General features: G+C 51.3%; 1 protein-coding gene across 8 annotated transcripts; it reads left to right on the top strand.

Moving 5' to 3' along the window:
* Positions 1–287: 287 nt before the first annotated feature.
* On the top strand, positions 288–23,377 carry ZBTB21 (zinc finger and BTB domain containing 21). 8 transcript variants are annotated; one of them, XM_047846986.1, is made up of 5 exons: positions 5,078–6,265; positions 8,330–8,396; positions 10,663–13,055; positions 13,396–13,585; positions 17,089–23,377. In XM_047846986.1, exon 5 carries the CDS (start codon positions 17,102–17,104, stop codon positions 20,282–20,284), a length of 3,183 nt encoding a protein of 1,060 aa, XP_047702942.1. In that variant the 5' UTR covers positions 5,078–6,265; positions 8,330–8,396; positions 10,663–13,055; positions 13,396–13,585; positions 17,089–17,101; the 3' UTR covers positions 20,285–23,377. The 8 variants fall into 8 exon arrangements, with proteins under 8 accessions (XP_047702947.1, XP_047702943.1, XP_047702948.1 ...); XM_047846993.1 differs by having other exon boundaries at positions 5,079–6,265; positions 10,663–13,585; positions 17,089–18,689; positions 19,290–23,377; XM_047846988.1 differs by lacking the exon at positions 13,396–13,585 and having other exon boundaries at positions 10,663–10,785.
* Positions 23,378–24,653: the final 1,276 nt, after the last annotated feature.

Consider the following 24,653-nt stretch of genomic DNA (forward strand, 5'->3'; position numbering starts at 1 on the left):
CAGAGGCAGGAGGGTGGCTCTTGGAGGACAGACAGGGATCTGCCAGCAGCTGGAGAAAGAAGAGGGAATCCCTGCCAGTACGTGAGCCAGCTGTGTGTGGCTGAGCAGTCGGCCAAGTGGAGGAACATACAGAAGCCACCCGTGTGCCACGTGGTAGGCCATGCCCACACCGAGGCTGCACCCATCCGATCTGCGTTTAGAGACATAAATGTGACTCACCTGGACTGGCCTGGGGAGGGAGGGCGCAAACCTGAGGACGTTGGTGCAGCGCCTACAACGATCGGCCAGGAGCAGAGATCGGCAAGAGGGCAGGTGAGGACAGACCAAAGGGGCGCCTGTGAGACAGACTGGCAGGACTCTGTCATGGCTGGTAGCTGTGGCCTCTCCGGACGGTGGTGTCTGATAGGAGCCTGGTCATATACATATATATTAGTTACCTATATATTTTAGTTACAGATATATTTTAGTTATATATATATTAGTTATACATATATTTTAGTTATATATATCTTTGTTATATATTTTTAGTTATATGCATATTTTAGTTATATATATTTTAGTTATATATATTAGTCATACACGTATTTTAGTTATATTAGTTATACATATATTTTAGTTATATATATATTTTTAGTTATATATAGTTGTATATATTTTAGTTGATATATATTTTAGTTGATATATATTTTAGTTTATATTTTAGTTTAGACCTATATTTTAGTTATATATATTTTAGTTACATAGTCATACATGTATTTTAGTTGTATATATTAGTTATACATATATTTTAGTTACATATTTTTAGTTATATATATTTTAGTTATATTTTAGTTGATATGTATTTTAGTTGATATATATTTTAGTTGATATATATTTTAGTTTATATTTTAGACATATATTTTAGTTATATATATTTTAGTTATATAGTCATACATGTATTTTAGTTGTATATATTAGTTATATATTTTAGTTACATATTTTTAGTTATATATATTTTAGTTATAAATATTTTAGTTGATACATATTTTAGTTGATATATATTTTAGTTGATATATATTTTAGTTGATATGTATGTTTTAGTTATACATATATATCTATATTTTAGTTGTGTGTGTGTATACACACACACACACACACACACACACACACGTTGGGCTCCAACTATAGGCCAGTGCTAGGCTCTGGACAGGCAGAGGTGAAGAGGCCCACTGGGGGCTAAGAGGGTCCCAGCAGGCAGAGCCACTAGAATATACACAGGTGGTATGTAACAACTACCAGAGGTGCTGTGGGAGCACCGGAGGGAGCCCCAGACCCAGAGGGAGGCTGAGGAGGTGAGGGCGGAGGTGGTGGAATCCCGGGCGGGGGAGTGGGAAGTAATCTGAGCCAACGGGATGAAAAGCTCAAGGTTAGAGGTGCCTGGGGGTGGTGTGGAAGGGGGAGAAGACACACACACACAAGATGCCCAGAGGCGAGAGACAGGGACTGATTTGTTTAGAGGTGGGGGTGGGGGGTGGGGAGGGGGAGATGGGATTATAGGAGGGCCAGGTCGTCGCTCTGGTGGGTCTGGAGTTTGAAAGTTAGCCTCCGAGTAGTTGAGGGCCATCAAAAATTTAAGGGAGTGGCGCAATACCTTTTGTTGTTTAAAAACATCGCTTGGATTGCAAATCGAGGGTGGATTAAAAGGGAGAAATCTGGAAGCTGGGAGAGCCATCTAGAAGTGATTGGGGGTGGGAGGCCATTATGTGATCAGAGAAATGTTCAGGAGGTGGACGGATCAGATCTGGTGATAGGCTGCATCCTGGACCTGAGGAAAGAGAAGACACGGTGCCCCACTTCCCGGCTCAGGCACCTGGGTTAATTGTCCCAGGGACAGACATGACGAGTCGACAGAGGGTGAGCGTTAACCACTGGGTCAGGTTCAGGGCCACAAACCTAGGAGGTCAACTGACAGACTGAGGTTTCTGCTGGACGTGTCTGTCAAGCCCGGGGTCAGTGAAGCAGTGAGGGCAAGAGCCTGACCACACGGCTTAGGGTGCAGGCACCAAAATGTGTCCTCCCGAGGCAGCTAGAGTGGAAGGTAATCTGAGGGAGATTGCTTTCGGTATTTGGAATAGAACAGTAACCAAAGAACTTGGCTTCTAGCTCTGGCTCTTGCTACCTAGCACGGTGTTGGTTTTCTCACCGCCAAACGGGGGTAGCTACGTGTGCTCGCTCACACTAATCCCAGGGGACCCTAAAACTCAAGACCCTTTGAAAGCCCTACAATCACTGTTGTATTCTGCCTTCTTTTAAGTCCAAAACCACTCTTTGCTACCCATTCAGTTCAAAATACAGACACTTCTTAAAGGTTTGAAATAGCTGTAGGAGAAAATTTTCAGGTGCAACATTCTTTGAGACAGGGCATCCTCTCTTTTTTTTTTTTCAACGTTTATTTATTTTGGGGACAGAGAGAGACAGAGCATGAACGGGGGAGGGGCAGAGAGAGAGGGAGACACAGAATCGGAAACAGGCTCCAGGCTCTGAGCCATCAGCCCAGAGCCCGACGCGGGGCTCGAACTCACGGACCGCGAGATCGTGACCTGGCTGAAGTCGGACGCTTAACCGACTACGCCACCCAGGCGCCCCCAGGGCATCCTCTTAAAACTAGTGAAAACTAAGATAACTGGCAATAAAGCTGTTACAATGGAACAAATTTTTAATTTTTATCACGCTAAAGCAAGATTATTTGTTACACATGCTCCTCAAACATTTCATAAATGATTTCAGCCAGGGTCGTGTGCATCAACTCAAGCTTAAAAAATGAAATTAGGGGTGCCCGGCTGGCTTAGTCAGTTGAGCGTGTAACTCTTGCTCTCCGGGTTGTAAATTCTAGTTGGGTGTAGAGATTACTTAAAAATAAAATCTTAAAAAAACTAAAGATTGAAAATAAAAAATTACAGGGGTGCCTGAGTGGCTCTGTCATTAAGCATCTGACTTCAGCTCAGGTCATGATCTGTTTGTGGGTTCAAGCCCCGAGTCTGGCTCTGGGCTGACAGCACGGAGCCTGGAGCCTGCTTTGGATTCTGTGTCTCCCTCTCTGCCCCTCCGCTGCTCACACTCTTGTCTCTCTCTCAAAAATAAATATTAGAAATTTTTTAATAAAAAAATGAAAAATTACATTAAAAGATTAACAGACATTTTAAAAGTATTAACCATGATTTTTTTTTTTTTATTTAAAAATATCATTTTAGGGGCGCCTGGATGGCTCAGCCGGTTGAGTGTCCGACTTCAGCTCAGGTCATGATCTCATGGTTCTGGGTTCCAGGCCGGCATCAGGCTCTGTGCTGACAGCTCGGAGCCTGGAGCCTGCTGCAGATTTTGTCTCCAGCTCTCTCTGCCCCTCCCCCACTTGTGCTGTCTGTCTCTAAAACAAACATTTAAAAAAATAAAAAAAACTAAACATAAAAATATTATTTTAATGTTTATGTTTGAGTGAGAGAGTGAGAGAGAGAGAGAGAGAGATAGGGTGCTAGCAGGGGAGGGGCAGGGAGAGAGAGACACACAGAATCCCAAGCAGGATCTAGACTCTGAGCTATCAGCACAGAACCTACCACAGGGCTCAAACTCATGAACCATGAGATCATGACCTGAGCCGAAAGTCGGAGGCTTAATAAGCCACCCAGGTGCCCTGGTATTAACCACGACTTAAATTCCAGAATTTAAGTCTGTCCTAACATTACCGCTTTAGAAGGCAACCTTCCCCCACCTTGCAATCTCCTCCCCTCTGGCTTTGGGGAATACACCAGACTGATCTTGAGTTTGTCTAACAGAACATTTCTTTAGAGCTAGTGTTTAGAGTTGGGCAATTGTCGTAACAAATTTCTGGTCCAGACTGCGAGTGAAGTGAGCTTCCCAATTACAACATTCGTGCAAGAAAACGAATTGACATGGGCACTGACGTGGGAGGAACGGAGTTAGGCGCAGAGCGATCACTTAATACCGACTGGGGCTGCAGGCGGTCTGTGGCCACGCAACGACAAGCAGAAGCCACGTGAAGCTGGCGACCAGGGCAGCATACTCCGCTAGCGCAGGACCGACCGGGAGCCCCGTCCCCCGCTCACTCCCGGGCGGTCCCTGCAGCGCAGCCCGGGCGGCGGCTGGGGCACAGGTGGGCGATCAAGGTCAGCTCTGCAAACCCCGCACCCCGCGCACCTCCGCGCAGGCCGCCGAGCGCGGGCGCTGCGGAAGCCCCGACGGAGACGCCGCGCGCCGAGCGTCCCCGGCCTGAGGACCGGCCCCCGAGGGTCGTGCGGCGGAGCCGCGGCGCCGCGCGGGCCGAAAGAGGCGAACGACCGCGGCGAGTCGCCTCCCGCTCCCTCCGCAGCCTCAGAGCGGCCCGCAGCGGAACGGCGCCCCGAGCCGAGGAAGCCGCGGGGCCGGCGCGGAGCAGGCGCTCGAAGGGCGCGGGCGGACGCGGAACGCCAGGCGGAAGGCGCGCGCGGGGCGCGGAAGGACGCGGACGCCCGCGGCGCTCCCGTCAGGCCCGCCCTCGCCCGCCCCCGGCGCGGCGCACCTCCCTCGCCCCGCCCCCCGGGGCCAGCCGCCCAATCACAGCGCCGCGCACGTGACGAGCGCTGCCTGCGATGACCTCATCCCTGGTGTGGGATGACGTCAAATTCAAGATGGATGGAATCACAGCGGCAGCGGCGGCTGCGGCGCGCGCGAGCCGAGTGTGAGCGGAAAGGGGCCCGGCGTCTGCCTCGGGGCTGGAGACCGGTGAGTAACTGTCACGCCCCTCGCCCTAGAAGAACTGCGGGGCCCCGCGGGAGGCCACAGCCTCCTCGCAAAACGCGGCCTTTCCTGACGTAACTCTGAGGTGATTTCTCTCCTCTTTTTTCTCTCCACCAGCGGGTTGCGGGTTCCGAGCGCTTCTGCGCGTGCGCCGGGTCCGGGCTCTCACCGAGCATGCCCCAGGCTCCCACGTAGCCGATTGTGCCTTCACACTGCGCATGCTCCTTGCCCGCACTTGGCCTCGCCCTCGCCACTGCGCACGCTCCGTCCCCGGCTGGTCTTCCCTCGCCCGGCCAGGTGCCCCCTGGGCCGGACGTGCCCGGCCCTGGCGCGCGCACCTGCGCGGAGCGGTTGGGACGCCTTCCGGGCTGAGGGCACGTGCTCGCAGTCCCATGCAGGCGTGGGGACGGGCGGGGGGCGCGAGTGTGCGCGGGAGCTGGGGGCAGTGGGACCCCGCACCTGCCGTGGCCAGCGCCCCGTGGCCCCTGGGTCCCTCCCGGCGACCGCAGGCGAAACCAGCCAGTAGCCCGGGTGGACTTTGCTGGCCCCGCCCCAGCCCGCCTCCTTGGCCGGCCTTCTGCCGGACGCGTGGACCCCGGAGCGCCCTCGTTTCCCTCCAGAGCCCCTGGGGGACCTGTTTCTGCTCCGTTGCGGGTGGTTTCCCACTCGAGACAGGCCCCGGCCGAAATCTGCGGCCGGAGGCGGTGGGGAGGAGGGGGGTGGGCTGGGACCAGCGGTTCTGGAGAGCCCGGCCCAGAGACCTCCGCTGGCGGGAATCCCCGTGATCTTTTCGTGTGTTCTCGCCCGGACCGCTTAGGTCGACCAAGTTCAGTAGCGCCCTGTAGACGCCTGGAGCGTGGGGGAGCCCCTCGGCACGAGCCCTTCACAGGGCTGCGTGGTTCTGGAGAATGCCACTTGAGCGGCACGTTTGGAGGTGGGGTGTTTTCAGAGACTGGTTCTCCCTCGGGATTGCCAGACGGGGGTCGATGAGGGCAGAGGTTAATCAGACCCCCCGCGTAGTACAGCCTCCTGGGGTCTTGTAGTGCAGGAGCTCCCCTCTGGCGTCTGAGGGCCTCACTGAATTCCAACATAGTCCAGCGATTGCCACGATGATGACCCCGAGTCATCAGTAAGGGGCCTGCATTGTGGTCTGTGCACCTCGTTTAAAAAGACAAAGCGGGTTGATCCGTTTTGGATTTTCCATTGGCAGCTCTTCTCCCCTCTGATGCTTGGAGTAAATAACCTCTTCCACCTCTAACGTCTAATTGTCATTACTGTTTAAGTATTCCTAAATGTGAAAGAACAGAAAGAAAGTGGACATGGGGGCACTGGTCTGCGTGAAAGTAACGTCATGTTTCATTCATTTCATTCAACGCTCTTGAAGGTGGCGCGCACTTCGTTGTGTGCGGGTGAACAGTGGAAAGGATGGAGCCCCAGTCCTTCAGGAACCTTAACAGTGTTTATGGCAGGGGATGTGTAACCAGGGAGTCTCTGGGTGAGCGGGGGATGACTGAAGGGACGATTCTCGTGGTCCCCAAAGCTGATTCTAGAGCTGTTTACCGGCGAGGTTTGCCAGGTCCCCGTGATGGGCTGCAGAGGAGAGAGGTTTCCGGTTTGGGAGACCTGGTGGTTGTCAGCATACCTAACCAAATAAGGAACGTGTGAGGACAAGCAGATGTGGGGTAGGGGCGAGGCGGGGGGGGGGGGGGGGGCGTGAGGACTGCCCTGGGCACGTGGGTTGTGCTGTGATGGAAGTAAGTGTTCAGTGAGCCCCGTGGGCCCAAGGGCAAGTCTGAGCAGAGATGCGGGTTTGGCCGTCCTCGTCCAGGGGGCCTTCAAGCCCCGAGAGCTCATGCGAGAAGCAGGGCTGCCAACGTGCTAAGCTCTAGCAGATGCCGGAGCAGTGGAGGTGAGCGGGTGTGGGACTTGAACCTGGAGCCTACGGATGGATGTCTCTCTTTACCCGGGAGACGCTTGCCAGGCCTGTGCTGAGCGTTAGGGATACACAGATCATTCCAGATAGTTGTGTGAACCACAGAAGATGTGGATGGAGTATTGTGGCAGTTCAGGTAGGACTGGGCCACGGGCTACGGGCACAGCAACCGGAGCTTTGTAGAGACCGTGGCATTTGAGCTAGATCTTTCTGGGAAGGCTGGCCAAGGGAACTTGGAAAGGTGTGTCAGGTGGTGAAAATTGGGTGCACAGGTTTGTAGGATGGGTGGTAAGGAGTGTCCAGAGGGGGGTGGAAAGAAAAAGTATGGCCAGAACATGAACAAGCTTGTATGCCAGTCTGGAGTTTGGATTTTATCTAGGAAGCAACGGGAAAATCTATATAGCATTCTAAAAGGCTGTGATGGGACCGGCTTTACTTTAGGAAAACAAATACAAGGCACAGTTTCCACTCCTGCCTGTAGTTGGATTGTCAGAGTACAGAAAAATCAACAAATATTATTGTGCAAGGAGTTATGTTGGCCATTGTGAAGGGTATCAGGATCTATTAAATAGGGTTTTAGTCCTTCCGTAAGCTTACCGTTCTGTTGGGGAGACAAACCAAGTAAACGTTACGTAAATGGTGCGGCTGTAATACAGGAGTTGAAAGGTATCTGCTCATAAACCGAAGTGGTCAAGGAACGTATATTCCTTAGCTAAGGCTGCCAAACAAAGTACCACAGACTGGGGGCTTAGTAGCAATTTATTTCCTCACAGTTCTGGAGCCTAGAAGTCCAAGGTCAAAGTTTGGGCAGGGTTGGTTTCTCCTTAGGCCTTTCTCCTTGGTGTGTAGAGGGCCATGTTCTCTCTGCCTTCCCGTGCTCCTGTCCTCCTCTCCCCTTGGAGGGATACCAGTCAGATTGGATTAGGGTCCACCTTAACGTCCTTACTAAAACTTGATGAGCCCTTTAAAGACTCTGTCTCCAGGGGCACCTGGGTGGCTTGGTCGTCTAAGCATCTGAGTCTTGATTTCTGCTCAGGTCATGATCTCACAATTTCCTGAGTTCAAGCCCCGCATGGGTCTCTGTGCTGGCAGCTCAGAATCTGCTTGGGATTCCCCTCCCCTCTTCTCCCTCCCTCTCCCCCCTCCCTCCCTCCCCCACCTCCCCTGCTTGTGCTGTCTCTCTCAGAATAATAATAAAAAAAAAAAAGACTGTATCTCCAGATCTGCTTGCATTTGGAGGTTCTGAGGGTTAGGACTTGAGTGTGTGATGGGGCACAGAGAGGGGGACACAGTCCAGCCCATGACAAAGGCTTAATGGAGTGATTGGACTTGAGCTGAGCTTTGAAAGATGATTAATGTTCAGCTGAGTCGCATGCGGGGGAAGGTTCCACGGGGTGCCTTGGACATTTCAGATCTGGTAGTGGAGGAAGCAGGACACTCAGGTTCTGTCTCAGAGACACAGCATCTGAAGCAGGAAGTTGTCACACGGGAATAATGAAGGGAAAGAAAATGTAAAAAGTGGTTTGAAACCAGATTTACAGAGCTATAGAGTCTGTGTTTTTAAATTTCTGTGTTTTCACAGATAACCATTGTTTTTGTCGTTACGTATTTTCACCCAACTTGTAGGTCTCAGCTAAAATGTCACACGAGACACTTCTTAGACTCCCTCTCCAAACCCCGTTTCTCCACCCAGGTATGGCCCCCTGTTTACTAACATTATAGCGTAATCTGAAGTTACCTTTTTCATTTGTTTCCTTGCTCATTATCTGATTTACCCCACTAGAATTCGGAGGCCTCATCTGTTTCGTGCGCCCATATTTCGGGCATGTCTAAACACGCCTTGCACATACTAAGAGCTCAGTAAATAAATCAGTAGTAGCATTAGCTACGTGTATGCCTGATGGATGCTTGAAGCTTCGTTTTAGGAAGCTCCGTGCAGCAGCAGGGTTGTAAAGGATGGACTTGGAGAGTGCGGCAGGAAGAGTGAGTAACACTTGGAAATGTATCAGTTCGGGTCCTTTAAGAATAAGAACAGAAACTGACAGGCTAGCTTGAGTAGAACAAGGAATTTATTGTAAAGATGCAGCATTGCTCCAGAGGTTTAAGAAAAAGCTAAAGAATTGGGCCAGGAAGTACAGAAACGAAGGTAACTGGCTGGAATGGGCACAGTGGGCACTGGCACACTGCATTTTTAGGTCACTGCTGCGCTAAATCCTCTCCACTCATTTGCTGCCTTTATTGGTTTTCGCAGGCCCGTATTCCAGACAGAAAGTTTCTGATCTGCTTGGCTTTGGTTGCGTGCCTACCCGTGAGCTGGGACAGGGCAGCACAGCACACTCACTGGGGCGAAGGGGGGGCCGGGTCTTCAAAGCCAAACCCAGGGCCGGGCCTCTTCCAGCAGGAGGCCCAAGCAGAAGCAGGCAGGCTGCTCGCCGAGCCGACCGAGGTGCCCCGCACGGGCCGGAGCTGTGCTGTGGAAGGGAGCACATCCTCAGCCAGAGCCAGCCCCTCCCCGGGAGACTGAAAACAGGGTGACGGGGGCCCCAAGGGAGCGGCACTCCTGCCCGGGAAGGGTCGGATTAAGTAAGGCTGGCTCTGCAATCTGAGGCGCTTTGGAGGATTTCTGACACCTGTCTTGTCACTGAGGGAGTGATAACAGCCAACTGAGAGCACTTCTGGTCTCCTTCGAGTAATAAAATCTCGTGGGGAGTCAGGCCTAAATCCAGCGGCGAAGGTTTGGGGCTGCGTGGTACATGTGTGCTCATGTTCCAGAGTCAAGCGTAGACGCTTTGCTCTTCTGACTGCTTTGTGTTACGTGCATTTCTTCTCTTCTCTGCTGTAATGGTTGGGACTGTGGAAGCGGTCCCCAACGCTCCGAGGGACTGTGCACCCAGAGTTCGGTTCAGGCGTGGATGTAAACAGACCTTTTCCTATAGAACTGGTACCGAGGCTCTTAAGTCCAGCAGGGAATTTGATTTGTAATGTATCTTAGCTCTGACACCAGCCTGAGTTTTAGTCTCCAAAACGTGAACATCAGTGGGCTATCTTGGTCCCTTCCCCTCTCCCTTCCTGGGCCCCTCATTCACCTCCTGGTGCCCATTATGCCAGTGCTTTGTTGTGCTTTGCTGTCTTCTGTCCACGTCACAAGAATGCTGTCTTCCAAAATCATCTACCTTCCCTCCATCCCCTTAACAATCTTAATTCCTTCCGCTAACATTGGTATAAAGAGGAAATTATTTGCATTGAATCAATTTCTCTTAAGATACGAATCCCCGCTTCTCGTGGCATTTAGTACCTAGGGAATCTGAGGTATTGGTATGAAATAATTTTCTGCAGTTCAGTTACAGAGTGCTTTGTAGCCATGCTGGGGAGTTGGAACTTGGATTCCCCGCCCCATAAGGGGTTTAAAGCCCTGACGCAATCAGATGTGTGTTTCTGAAAAGTATCTGTAGTAAAAACGGGAAGAACGGAACCTTTGCCGTTCCGATAGTCGAGCGGTGAGTCCCAGGTCTTCTCTGATGTCCCCACTGTGCGCCCACCCACCTTCCCACCTTCTGGCCAAATTAAGTGCTTCCTGAAATCGGTGTTCTTGTAGCACTGTTTGCATCCCTCACCCTGTTTAATTTTGTATGTCTCTGTGCTCCCGTGGGAACGTGAGCTATTGGACAACAGGCCAGCGACTCTTTTAACCCTCGGGACCACATACATTCAGGAAGGGAAGAGAGGAAGGAAGTAAAATGCCTGCTTGCCGTGTAGGAAGCACTACATACAGTGGGAGCTTGCGAACATAGTGTGTCTTCTGTTGATCATAAAACTCCCACGTGGTAAGCAGGGTTAGCCCCACTTCACAGGTTAAGGAAGCTACTACTCAGGAAGGTCAAGTGACCTTCACCAGGTTATATGCCTGATCAGTGGCAGAGCCAGGACTGGAGACCAACTGATTTGAACGTCTTTTCCAGGAGCTGGGACTTCCATGAATTGTTAAGCATGAAGATTCTCATTTTGAAATTGCAGGAAACCGCATGAAATAGGAACAGTTCAGGCAGAGTTTGGGAAGATTTTTGTGTGCGAGGATCCAAGTGGTAAGCGAGCCAGCCCGATTTCAGAATCTGGTTTTCCTTGGGGGATTTCCACTCAGCTCTTTCCGTCCATCACAAACGGCTCTTTTCGTCCACATTTCACCCACTTTCCTTTCAAGAGCGCCAGGTTTTCACTATGACTAACGTGATAGCAGGAACTCTTCACCGATGAGTCAGGTGGAGATAAGCCATGGGAAGGGCGTGGGGGTGGACGCGGTGGCAGTGTGCATTTACATGTAAGAGCTTTCAGATTTGTGATGCGCTGTCTTCAGTGAGTCCGAGGTCCTGGTCATTCATAATTAAAACGTACGTGAGAGGTTGGAGTCTGATGAACCCGCAGATTTGTGGAGGAGGCAGTCCGTTCAGCAGCAAAGCTGGCCTTACGAGGGCTGAAGAGCCGAAAAAGCAAAGGGGTTTGGACATTCAGTCCGCACACCCACCAGCCACAAAGGGTCTGGCTGGGTTATCTCAGGAAATTCAGCAGCTGTGATTTCCACACCCCTTTTGCCTGCATTCCTAATGGAGCATTTTATATTTTCAGTCACGTTGTTAAACAGGGTGTAAATGAATATACCTACTGTCCTTAAAACACAAAGATTGTTAATTGTTTGCAGCTAGACCGGGAAAGGACCCATCGATCTTGAGTTTCAGTAATTACAAAGGTAAAAGCAAGGTCTTCAGCCGGCAGGTGAGGGGCCCGCGCTGCACACATCTCAAGGCTTTGTCCCGGGCCGCTGGACAGGACAGAAGGGATCCGGCTCCTCTTAGGATCTTGACTGGTCTTCGTTTAGCCCTCGGGGCCCTCGTGCCTCCTTCCCCTCTGCAGCCCCATCACCCGCCTTCCCTGCGGGCAGCCTGTGCTCCAGCCACGCGCTCTGTCTGCTGTCCTTGAAATGCCCTTCACACATCCTGCCTGACTCCTCCCAGGTTTCTGACTCCTGCTCGTTCTGTAGAATGCCTTCCCTGCCCTCCCTGTCGGCTGCACCTGCACCGCGTCCGGACCGCCGCCCCCGTCCTGCGTGGTGACGGACTGACCCGTCCTGGTCCCACACAAGTCTTTCAGACGGGACCACGCTTCTCAGGCCTCCGTCCTCCGCGTCTGGCCGGGCCCAGTACATCCTGGACACGCACCGGGCTAGGAGAAGCGGGTAATGTGATGACGGAGTCCAGGCTCTGGGACCCGACTCCCAGCTGGCCCTGCTTCTCACTGAGTCACCTTAGGTACAGTGCGTGACTTCTCAGTGCCTCCGTGTCCTCGTTTGTATAGGACAGGGGTTTGCACAGTGCCCAGCTCAGATGTTAGCGTGGGAATTAAGGGAGGAAACTAGCGACAGGAGCGCCGTAGGGGTTAAAGAGCGTGGCCCCTGGAGCCAGGTCACCTGGTGTGAGTCCTGCTCGGCTGTTTATTGTGCGCGTGACCTGGACCAAGTTACTGCCCCTCTGGGCCTGTTTCCTCGTCTCTAAAATAACCGAGTACCCACCTCCCAGGGTTGCTGTAGGTACGCAGTTAAGGCGTAAACATGTGGACGCCACGTGTGGCAGAGCAGGCACACGAATCCGAGCCACTCGCGGGTGTCCATTAGCGCTCAGGGCAGTGGGACGGGAGATGCCGCGGCTGCGTCCCGCACTGTGTGCCAGGACTGCGCGTGCCCGGCCACTTTCCGAGCCGGTGGTCTCGTGGGGGGCTCTAGATGCGGCTGTAGCCAAATGAATGGTTTAAGCAGTTTACGGGGACAACGACTCTTTCTCTTAAGGCCTCACTCTGAGTGACTTATTCTTTTCCTAATTCCCGAACGCTTTCGCTCAAAGAGTATAGGAGCCCGTGGTTCGAGGGATTAGAAATAGGGACTTGGAACAAAAACAGCGATCACGATCATTTGAGAGAAGCAAAAGGAGGACACTTTTTTGAACAGCGTCGTCTGTGGCATGCAGTGGTGGGGGCCGGACGGTGTGGGGTCGCAGTTGCCGCACGGCCAGGAACGTGGAAGTCTCCCGCGGTTTCGTCCTCACCCAGCCCTTCGGCCTGTGCCTGTGGTTTCATCCCCGGGTGTCTAAGTTTGGATTCCCCCACGAGCAGACCCTGAGACGGGAATGCAGAGAGGATGTTTGCTTGGGAAGTGATCCCAGGAAGCACAGGAGGTCGTAGGGAACGAGGAGCGAGAAGGGGAGCCCGTAGAAGGCACACTTGGCAACAGGTGTGTGCTCACGTTTGGAAAATCAGACTGAATTCCTGAAAAAACATGAGCCAATTTTTCTATCAAACTTCATCTCCGGTAAGGACACCCTTCCAGCTGTTCTGGTAGGATTCGTGGAGCTTTCTTTAATTCCTCGCCTTCTTACCCTCTACAGTCAATCCATTAGACGTCCTAGTAACTAACTGCCTTGGCTCCCCTGCAACCACCCTGCTCCCCCACCGTCCTGTCTCCCCTGGGTCACCGCTGCAGGCTGCCAGCTGGTCCAGGCTGCCGTCACCTGTCCCCTGCTTCCTTGCTGCGGGCTCCCAGCTGGCCTCCCAGCTTCTACCTTTCCTGTCTTCCGCGCTCTCTTCTCGACAATGTAGCCGGAGGGATCCTTTTGAAACATAACTCAAGTCATCGTCATTTTTCTGCCCAGAATCTTGGAGCGACTCTTTCACTTCTGGCAGAAAGCTCAGTGTGCCTGCGGTTCGCTCAGCCCTGCAGTCGGCGGCTCCCTGCTCCAGCCCTGCTGCCTCTGGCGCCCCGTGCCGCTCGCGCTGCCCTTCCCTCGGTGACTGCCATGGCTCCTTGCCTTCTTCAGACCTTCTCAAGTGACATTTTGTCGAGTGAGTGAACGACTGATTTGTGGAGCTCTGGCACAGTTTGCAGTGTGCTGTAGGTGCTCCGTAAACGGCAGCACCGTTTTCTCCTTTAATCCGCACGACTGCATGGGGTGGCAGCCGCTGTTATCCTTATTTTGCAGTGGGGGAAACTGAGCCCCCGAGACTGACCAGCCCGGGGCCCTGTCTCGGCCTGGACTCGCGGGAAGGAGCACATCGCACGTGCTTACGTCTCTGGATGTGAGCACGTGAGGCTGAGACACAGGTGTCAGGAGATCGCAGCCTTACTGTGTTTGAGCCACGCGGACATTTTCTACTCTGTCCCCGTCGTTTTATCTGTTTCTAATTGCTGGTTTCAAGCCACTAAATTGATTTTAAGAAACGCTTTTGAAACATACTTGTCCGTGCTTTTAATGCTGCGTCTGTTGCTTTTCTGAGCTAGGTTTCTCAAAAACTATTAGCGCTAAAGACCGTGTTCGTTGCATGGCTGAGTTGGTAAGGGTGGCATTACAAGTTTCTTTCTTTTTCTGCTGACCTTTGTGAAAGATGACGAGGGTCTGTGTAAATAAATGCGTGATGTTAAGACACGACAGTAGGATTAGGGAAGAAATTAAAATGGCTAACAGAAAAGAGGAAGGGAGATGTCTCTATCAAGCAGTCACAGATAGAGGAATTAAAATTTGCCGTTGATACAGAACGTTGGAAGGAAACTCCGTACCCTCTGACCAAAGCATGTGTTTGGGGACAAGCTGCTTACCAGGCACCATCTCTGGAAGCAGGCACGTCTCTGAGTCCCTTATATTGAGCCAGCACCGTGAGGGAGTCAGAACAGTGGTAAAGCAGTTGTATGCCGTGTGCACGGAGTCCAGGTTGGGGGCCCAGCAAACTCTTTGTGGCTCTTCTGAGGAGCCCCCATGCCGGTTGACCAGCGGAGGCTGATCCTTTGAAACCAGAGGAGAACTTGCCAGTGTGCTGCGTGCCAGGTTGGGTACATTTACAACCTGCCCCCTGCAGAATGATGAAACGGTCACAAACAATCCGAGTTACTCTGCATCCATTCAAAAATAAATGCATTAACTATTTTTTTAAATTTTAATGTTCATTTATTTTTGAGAGAGAGGGAGACAGAGCACGAGCGAGGGAGGGCCAGAGAGAGAGGGAGACACAGACTCCGAAGCAGGCTCCAGGCTCCGAGCTGTCAGCACCGAGCCTGACGTAGAGTTCAAACTCACGAACCGTGAGATCGTGACCTGAGCCAAAGTTGGACGCTTAGCCTACTGAGCCACCCAGGTGCCCCAAATCATACTAGTTTATTTATTTATCTTTATGAATATAATTTATTGTCAGATTGGCTTACATACAACACCCAGTGCTCATCCCCGCAAGTGCCCTCCTCAATGTCCATCGCCCATTTTCCCCTCTCCCAGCCCCCATCAACCCTCAGTTTGTTCTCTGTATTTAAGAGTCTCATAGTTTCCCTCCCTCCCTCTCTGTTTGTAACTATTTTTTTCCCCCTTCCCTTCCCCCATGCTCTTCTGTTAAGTTTCTCAAGATCCACATGTGAGTGAAAACATAGGATATCTTTCTCCGACTGACTTATTTCACTCAGCATAATTCCTTCCACATTGTTGCAAACGGCAGGATTTCATTCTTCCTCATTGCCAAGTAGTATTCCATTGTATGTATAAACCACATCTTCTTTATCCATTCGGCAGACGATGGACGTTTGGGCTCTTTGCATAATTTGGCTATTGTTGAAAGTGCTGCGGTAAACATTGGGGTACATGTGCCCCTGTGCATCAGCACTCCTGTATCCCTTGGGTCAATTCCTAGCAGTGCAACTCCTGGGTCATAGGGTAGTTCTATTTTTAATTTTTTGGGGAACCTCCACACTGTTTCCAGAGCGGCTGCACCAGTTTGCATTCCCACCAGCTGTGCAGGAGGGTTCCCGTTTCTCCACATCCTCGCCAGCATCTGTAAATCATAACTGTTTTACAGAAGACACTGCAGTCAAACCACAGAGGTGTTACGGTGACAGAAGCCCAAGTGAAGGGTCAGCTTTGATTGCGTTGTCTGCGTATGAAATGGTTTTCCCTTCATCGAGAGCATGGGTGGTGCAAATATGGGCCCTTTTCTTTGACACTGAATTAAATGGTTACCGTGTATGAGATGCTAGCTCATGTAACTTTCGCAACAGCCCTAGAGAAGGGCACAGTCCCCCATGTTCCACGTGAAGGACCTGGTGCTCAGAGGGGCTAGCCGACCGCCAGGAAGGAGGTGGCCTCTCACCCCGTGTCTCTGCCCGAACATGCGCCCAGCCGCTAGGCCTTTTCTCGTCTCACCTTTAGGTTGTTAGAGAGTTGCAGAGAGATCTGAATCCAGACCTTTTAACTTATAATTAGTAATAATGAAGTTTAGATCAGGCCAGAATTTCCTCTGTGCTGCTGTCGAAAATGTGATTTGATAAGAAAATTGTATTCCGGAGACGGTAGGGTGTTTAACACAAGACAGAACCCAAGCTCTTCTGTTGTTTAACATTTCTAACCATTGTTAAGCACTGATACGGTAGTGATCAGTAAGTGACTTTTTTACCTCTTTACAGATTCTTGCCTTTTAAAATTTTTTTAGAGTGCGTGAGCGTGCATACGCATGAGGGAGGGGCGGGTGGAGAAAGAGGGGGAATCTTACGCAGGCTCCACACTCAGCAAGGAGCCAGACGTGGGGCCCGATCCCATGACCCTGGGATCGTGACCTGAGCTGAAATCAAGAGTCGGATGCTTAACCGGCTGAGCCCCCCAGACGCCCCAGATTCTTGCCCATTTTTAAAAAAAATTTTTTAGTGTTTGTTTATTTTTGAGAGGGAGACACAGAGAGGGGGGGGGAGAGGTGCAGAGAGAGGGAGCCGTCAGCACAGAGCCCGACGCGGGACTCAAACCCACAAACCGCGAGATCATGACCTGAGCCGAAGTCAGACGCTCAACCGACTGAGCCCCCCAGGCGCCCCAATTCTTGCCCATTTTTAAAGGTCTGGTAAGGCCACCCCTTTGCGACCCAGCTGTAACAGTTTGCGTCGTGTGTAAGTATGCCCAAAAGCAAGACTGACTTTGTTTCCCGAATTACGGGCTCGGGAGTCCTGATAACTTCATACTTACTCTCTGAGGTAAAAGGGATAGAACGAAGCATCGGATGAAGAACCCTAGGTAACAAACTTTTAATTTCAAGTGGTGCCTTTCTGCGTAGCTGGCCGAGTTCCAGCAGCCTTCCGACGGTGGTACGGTCTTCGGTCCTAAAACTGCTCCGCTTCAGCGATCGCTGGTCTCCGGGAGCCACGAGGCCGGTTCGCTTCTGTTTCCCGTGGCATTTAAGGGAGAGCTTTGGTCTGCCTGCGGTCTGCTCAGTGTCGGCCCCTAGGAAAAGACAGCTAGCGTTCCCTGCCCTCGAGGAGCTTTCCGTCTCAGGGCGAGCTTTTCGGCACGTTTTTCATGATGACTCTGCGCTTTGTCTTTCAGATAAGCCCACGCGATGGAGGGGTTGCTGCATTACATCAACCCGGCCCACGCCATCTCCCTCCTCAGTGCCCTCAACGAGGAGCGCCTCAAAGGGCAGCTGTGTGACGTGCTGCTGATCGTCGGGGACCAGAAGTTTCGAGCTCATAAAAATGTCTTGGCTGCCAGCAGCGAATATTTTCAGAGTCTGTTCACGAATAAGGAGAACGAGGCCCAAACCGTATTTCAACTTGATTTTTGTGAACCCGATGCTTTTGATAATGTTTTGAACTACATTTATTCTTCGTCCTTATTTGTCGAGAAAAGCAGTCTCGCCGCCGTCCAAGAGCTGGGCTACAGCCTCGGGATTTCCTTTCTGACGAACATCGTCTCGAAAACACCTCAGGCACCCTTTCCAACGTGCCCCAACAGGAAGAAGATATTCATAGAAGAGGACGAAAGCAGTTCTCAGAAGAGAAGTGTCATCGTGTGTCAAAGCCGAAACGAAGCACAAGGCAAAACTGTCGGTCAGAATCAGCCCGACCTGAGCCATGCCTCGCGGCCCTCCCCCGGCCTCGCGGTCAAGACCGGCACCGGGAAGCCCCACGTCCCAAAGCCAGCGGAAGCGCCTCACGCGTCGCCAGTAGCCGAAAAGACTTGGCCCAGAGATGGCCCTGTGGGCTGCGCGAAGTCCCTCGAGCGTCCCGGCTCTGTGGACGACCCTCACAGAAGCAGCTTAGCGAAGAGCAACGCGGTGCCGCCTGGCAAGCCGCTGCAGGACAGAGAGGGGACGGACGAGAAACCGTGTCTGAGCGGCCAGCTGCCCAAAGGAAAAGCCATAGAGCTGGCCTTGAAGAGACCACGGCCGCCCGTCCTGTCTCTTCGAAGCGCGTCGGAGACCCCCTACGTGTTGAAGGAAACCGGCAAAGGAGGCGGCCCGGGCGAAGACAGGAACCTGCTGTACTATTCGAAGCTGGGGTTGGTGGTCCCGTCCGGCGGCCCTGGTTCCGGAAAGCAAGGCATCGACAGAAGCGGCCCGCTGGTGAAGAGTCTGCTCAGGCGCTCGCTGTCCATGGACAGCCAGGTTCCCGTCTACTCGCCCGCCATAGACCTGAAGTCTTCCCAGGGGCCCTCGGCGGCGTCCGGGGAGGTGCCCGCCAACGTGTTCTGTGCTCTGTCTCAAAAGCCGTCTGTGAAAGAGTGCGACGACGCGTCAGCCCTCGACGAGCGGGCTCCGGCGCCCCAGCCGCACCGCCTCAGGTCCTTCAGCGCCTCTCAGTCCACGGACAGGGAGGGCGAGCCTGCCGTGGCCGAGGTGCGCGTCAAGACGGAGCCCCGCAGCCCGCTGTCGGACCCCTCCGACATCATCCGAGTCACCGTGGGAGACCCGGCGGCCGCGTCGTCCGTCACGAGAGACCTCTCCCTGAAGACCGAAGACGACCAAAGAGACATGAGCAGACTCCCGGCCAAAAGGAGGTTCCAGGCGGACCGAAGACTGCCGTTTAAGAAGGTAAAGGAGGGCGAGCACGGGTCTCCGGTGTCCGAACAGAACTTGGAGGAGGGCTCGAGCCCTCCTCTCCCCGATGCCGACTTTCCAGACTCTGACTTGAATAAAGAGGAATTTGGTGAGTTGGAGGGAACGAGGCCAAACAAAAAGTTTAAATGCAAACATTGCCTTAAGATCTTTAGATCCACAGCAGGCCTTCACCGGCACATTAACATGTACCACAACCCAGAGAAGCCCTATGCTTGCGACATCTGCCACAAGCGCTTTCACACGAACTTCAAAGTGTGGACGCACTGCCAGACCCAGCACGGCGTGGTGAGGAACCCGTCGCCGGCCTCTAGCTCACACGCCGTGCTGGACGAGAAGTTCCAGAGAAAGCTCATTGACATAGTGAGAGAGCGAGAGATTAAGAAGGCCCTGATCTTTAAGCTGAGGCGCAGCAAGCCCGCTTTTCAGGCGCAGACTAGCTCCCAGGCCCAAGCCATCAAGAGGAACTTGCGGTCCCGAGCCAAAGGAGCGTACGTTTGCACCTACTGCGGAAAGGCCTATCGCTTTCTCTCGCAGTTCAAGCAGCACGTAAAGATGCACCCGGGAGAGAAGCCCGTTGGCGTCACTAGAGCTGCTAAGCCCAGGGAGCATGTTTCTCTGGAGAGCCCGGTAGAGAACAAGGAGGTTTACCAGTGCCGCCTCTGTAATGCTAAGCTCTCTTCTCTTCTAGAGCAAGGAAGCCACGAGCGGCTGTGCCGAAACGCAACCGTCTGCCCCTACTGCAGCCTTAGGTTTTTCTCGCCCGAGCTCAAGCGGGAGCACGAGGGCAAGTGTGAGTACAAGAAGCTGACGTGCCTCGAGTGCATGCGCACCTTCAAGTCCTCCTTCAGCATCTGGCGGCACCAGGTCGAGGTCCACAACCAGAACACGATGGCGCCGGCCGAGCACTTCTCCCTGCCCGGCCTGGACCACAACGGCGACGCGACCGCCGCCTCCAGGCCCCAGGCCCAGGCCGAGCCCCCGAGAGCCAACCACGCGCTGGCCGCCAAGGACGACGCCGCGTTCAGCGACTGTTCCGAGCAGGTGAACTTCGACTCCGAGGATTCTTCCTGCCTCCCCGAGGACCTCAGCCTTTCGAAGCAGCTGAAAATCCACGTCAAGGAGGAGCCCGCCGAGGAGGCCGAGGAGGAGGCGCCCGAGGCCCGCGCGGCCGCCAAGGACGCGGGCCCCAGCAAGGACAGCAGCCTGTGGCCGTGCGAGAAGTGCGGCAAGACGTTCACGGCGCACAAGCAGCTGGAGCGGCACCAGGAGCTGCTGTGCTCCGTGAAGCCCTTCATCTGCCACGTTTGCAACAAAGCCTTCCGCACCAACTTCCGCCTCTGGAGCCACTTCCAGTCCCACATGTCCCAGGCCGCCGACGAGCCGGCGCACAAGGACCCGGAAGCCTGCCCCGTCCCCACAAACTCGCCGTCCCCGCCCCCGCTGCCCCCGCCCCCGCCGCTGCCCAAGATCCAGCCCCTGGAGCCCGACAGCCCGACGGGCGTGGCCGAGAACCCCGCGCCGGCCGCCGAGAAACTCTTTGTGCCCCAGGAATCCGACACGCTGTTCTACCACGCCCCGCCCCTCTCGGCAATCACATTTAAAAGACAGTTCATGTGTAAACTGTGCCACAGGACATTCAAGACTGCCTTCAGTCTTTGGAGTCACGAACAAAGCCACAACTGAAGGGCCGGCCCCTTCGGCCCCTTACGGAAGGGGAGGCGGTCCCCAGGTTTCAACCCAAACTGTGAGCCGCGCATGAGAAACAAAATATTTTTTGAAGAGAAGGAATAATAAAGGTTGGAAATTGTTACGCTTGAGTAGAAGCTCGAGGGAAGTCGATATTAATTAGCAAAGTCCTTACTCAGCTTAGAAAAACTAAACTACGTCGTGCTCTGGACCTTACGGTCACACGACGACTGGACTTCATCGATGTTGAAATTTTGATCGATCCCGGTTGTTTGCATGGTTCCTCATTCCACGGTGTCAGTATACTCTTTTACTGGAGGTTGTTTTGGTTTTTTACTGATTTGCAGCCCGTGAAATACTACTTAAGTATTTCTTCCGATTGTAGCGGACACCTGAGTTCTGCTTAAGCCTCAGCCACGTCCTGGAGTCCGCAGCGTATCAGGAGGAAGGGGAGAGTAGTCTGCAGTGTTGACTTAGATCTTAGGATACTTTAGCAATAAAACAATGATAAGCCTCAACTGTAATAAGTTATCCTGACACTTGATAACAATAAATATTTGGTATTTTGTGGTCACGTAGACATTCTTTTGTATGAAAGTTGTGAGGAATTTAAATCAGCAATAGTAATACTTAGATTTTTATAAAGTAACAAAACTTGCTCTTGGGTCACTTAATATAATTGAGGACGGGCGACTTGGGAAATGAAAACAGGATTTCTAGAAGGCCTCTAAGTTTACAGAAACTAAGGTGACGCTAGGCGTTGTGGTCAGAGCTGGCGCTCCGGGCCGCGTGTGCACATCCCGGCTTTCCGTTCTGACCACGCGGGGCACACGAAGCATCTGGCGTCCTCTGGCTTACCGCTGCCACAGAGGGAAAATCCGAGCGCGTTTGGGACAGGAAACAAAGGTGGCACGAGGCGCTCACTGATGTTGAGTTTAACCTCGTTGGTGTAACAGATCGGGTCGGGACTCACATTTACGCTCGTGGGTCCCAGGCCCCGGGGTCCGTGCGGCGCAGCGGCCCTGAGCCCGGAGTTGGCATCGACTTCCGGAGCCGGGGAGCCGGGGAAACCCCACACCGCGGTCTCCATGCGCCCTCGACGGCGGTATTTACAGCGTTCGGTTTCCTGCCTCTGTCTCCTGAGGATTTCTGTTAGAATTTGTTGGAGTTTATTGTGGTCAAACGTCCTCAGTGCAATCATTCTGCTCTGAGTCACTGCTTTTAGTGTCTCAGGGATCTGTGTGAAAGCGCGATCAAGGGTCCAAAATGAGTTTCCGCTACCTAATAAGGCCCACAGGGTTTGGGCTGCCTTTTTTTTTTTTTTTTTTTCTTCTTTTTCCTATTTTGTATGAGTTGCAATTAAAAGGCTTTTGGGAGGGGCCACCCGAGTTCAGTGGGTGTTTCTAAAGGGAAAACTGTCTCACTCGCAGGTACTTAGGTACGTACAAGTGGAAATACTATTGAAACTACGAAAGAGATCCTTGTCAGGTAGTGCTATGGATGAAGTCTCCCAAGTTTATTCATTTTTTTTGCAAGCTGTTCTTTCAAATAAAAAAGAGACTGTGGCTGAGAAACAATCTGCTGAGTGTTTCCCCGTATCCCGCTGCCACAGAGAAGGTTTCTGGCCTCGGTCTCGTCACCCACGTTCCGGACCAGCGGGAGGGAAGACACGCCTAACTTTTTGTCCATACACAAGCATTTTTATACAACAGTAGTGGACTTTGTAGATGAGAGAAATTGCGGATGAAATTTTGCCTTTCTGTTTCCTTTTCCATTTGAAAACTGTCCTAAGTCCCAAAGTACTTTTGAGTGGTCGCTTCCTATTTTTGTTCTTAGTTAAATTTGATGGAGAAAGGCAAATAAAATGAAGTCACAGCTACCGACGATCGCCATCTTTATATTTTCTGGAAGAAATCTATGCATTTGAAAGACAAAACTAAAGCCTAGGATTTTACGCGAAACATCAGGATAGGTTGTTGTTCACTGAATGAGTCCCCCTTGTAATGTGCCGTTTCTTATTCGGAGCACCTTGGTAGCTGTCACTTCTTCAGAGGACAGTTTCCCTCAGAGTAGTCCCTGCTTCTGGCTGTTAAGAGTACGTGTGACAGTTCCACGGCACACATCGTCTTGGCGTTGTAAATTCAATATCCCAGGACTTGAACCTCTATGCTACATTTTTGAAGATTTTTTGATAATGTTAATCAGTAAAAAATATTTTTGATCTAAATACACGCTCAGCGTATCTGTTAGACTTTGAAAATTGCCAGTGTTTTGTCTTGTTAGTTCCCATTTTTGTCTAGGCAAGGAGCGTAAGATTTCAAATAAAATTTTGAACCAAAAACATTTCTAATGCAGTTCTGGTTTTTCTATTACTTTTTATACTGTACCTTCAAAGCGTCAGGCAGAAAGAGTTTATTTTGGTGGTCAGAAAGTAAACTACGCTTCCTCTCACTTGACTGTTTTCAATGTTAGGAAGCAGAGTAATGACAGACACGTGAATCGCTTCATTTAAGAATGTCGATCTCAGACAGCAGGCAGATACTTGGTGTGAGACCAGAGGGTCTTTCCTTGTTACATCTCCAGCTCATAAAAGTGTTGAAAATGTTTTTTCTGATTAGAATTAATTTTTGAAAATGTAGAAAGCTCATCATTCCTTGTAAGTATTCAGGATGCCTTTTTTTATGCAGTTGTGGAAAGAATGTAAGATGTTTTAATATATTCTTTGTTAATCTGAGAACTTGCTGTGTTGAACCATTTTCTTCATGTGGGAGAGGGCGGGAGGGGCCGCCTGAAACACCTCTTTATCAAAGCAAGCAGTGGAGGTTACAAATGGTGTGTGTTTTTTTGTAGTTAATATTTCAACCTAATAGAATATTCACCTTTAAAACCAGTTATGGCTAGTGTGCGTTCGTTATTTTTATCAAAATACACAACTAAGGGTTCAACCGTGAGGTCATTTTGCATTTGTGGGGACATGTGTGTGGTTCTTGGTTTTCTGTTTTGGAGTGGATCGTTCACAGCCTTTTTAAAAATAGACTCCAAGGGCGCCTGGGTGGCTCAGTCAGGTGAGCGTCTGACTTCAGCTGAGGTCACGATCTCACGGTTACTTACGTGAGTTCGAGCCCCGCATGGGGCTCTGTGCTGACAGCTCAGAGCCCGGAGCCTGCTTCGGATTGTGTCTCCCTCTCTCTCTGCCCCTCCCCCGCTCACACTCTGTCTCTCAAAAATGAGTAAATGTTTAAAAACAAATAAATAATATACTCCAGCTCTTACTAACCAGTGGCGATTGTATCTACACACAGCAGCCATTGGTGTTGATGAGGGTAGAAGCTGGGGGACCAGAAGAAGATGCCCTTTCCTGGAGGCAGGGGGTATCTTCCTCTACGGGCCAGCGGTCCTTGCGGGTGAGGGACAGACAAGAACTCACTGGTCTAAAGTTGGCCTTCGTTCCCTCTGTGCGCGTGTGTGTGTGCGTGTGTGTGCGCGTACATGACCAGAATCCAGAACCTTAGGAAGTAAAGGTATTTGAACTTTCTTACTACAAAAATAGAGTTCATGTGGAACAGGTTTCTTTATAAATTGCACTAATTCATATTGGAACCCTACAAGTCCGTTTTGTCAATTTCTGAATTCTCGTTGATGTTTTTTTGTAATAATTGTGAAAAGCATTATTATTATTTAAATAATGCTAATACAGTTAGTATGTTCTTTAACACTGGCTTTATTATTTTTTTTTTTTTAAGTTTAAAACATAGGGTTTTCTTTTGTGGCTTTAGCACTTTAAGAAGTTTTATGTCTCCGTAATTTGTCACGGGCTTGCTAGGTGCTTCTCTGCGTGTGCTCTAGCGAGCACTTCTTCCGCGCGCCTGGGGGACCCTGAGCAGCCGTGCTTACCTGCTGGAGGAGGAAACATGGGTGAATGTCAGGTTTCTTAAATTCCTTTCAGAGACCATCATTTGGGAACCAAAGTATTTGACTGTAAATCTTGAAAATAACTGAGTACTCCCTCATCACTTATTAGTGCCGTTCTCAAATTGTCCACAGAGTTTCTCCTCGGTTAATGTTAATTTTCAAAAGGTGATAATTTCTTATTGACATTAATCCAGTACTTCAACGTTTTCCATTGAATAAATGCTTATTATTAAGCAAATGTGGTTATAAACAAATTGCGTGTATTTTGTTGTCAGATGCCTTAGCAGACTAAATCATTGTTCAATTTTACTTAGGAATGAGCTTTTCGGAACTCAAAATTCATGGTAAAACAGGACTTCTATCTAATGTTAATCCATTGCTTTTTCTGTGTCCAGTTCCATCGTCTGTTTCCTTTGCTTAAATCTTGACTAAGAATGATTGGAGTCAATAAATT

The sequence above is a fragment of the Prionailurus viverrinus genome, unplaced genomic scaffold (assembly GCF_022837055.1).
Source record: "Prionailurus viverrinus isolate Anna unplaced genomic scaffold, UM_Priviv_1.0 scaffold_42, whole genome shotgun sequence".
NCBI classification, from domain to species: Eukaryota; Metazoa; Chordata; class Mammalia; order Carnivora; family Felidae; genus Prionailurus; species Prionailurus viverrinus.

Excerpts from the sequence above, each read along its gene's own strand:
- ZBTB21 (XM_047846991.1), top strand. The coding sequence starts at position 17,102 with ATGGAGGGGTTGCTGCATTACATCAACCCGGCCCACGCCATCTCCCTC.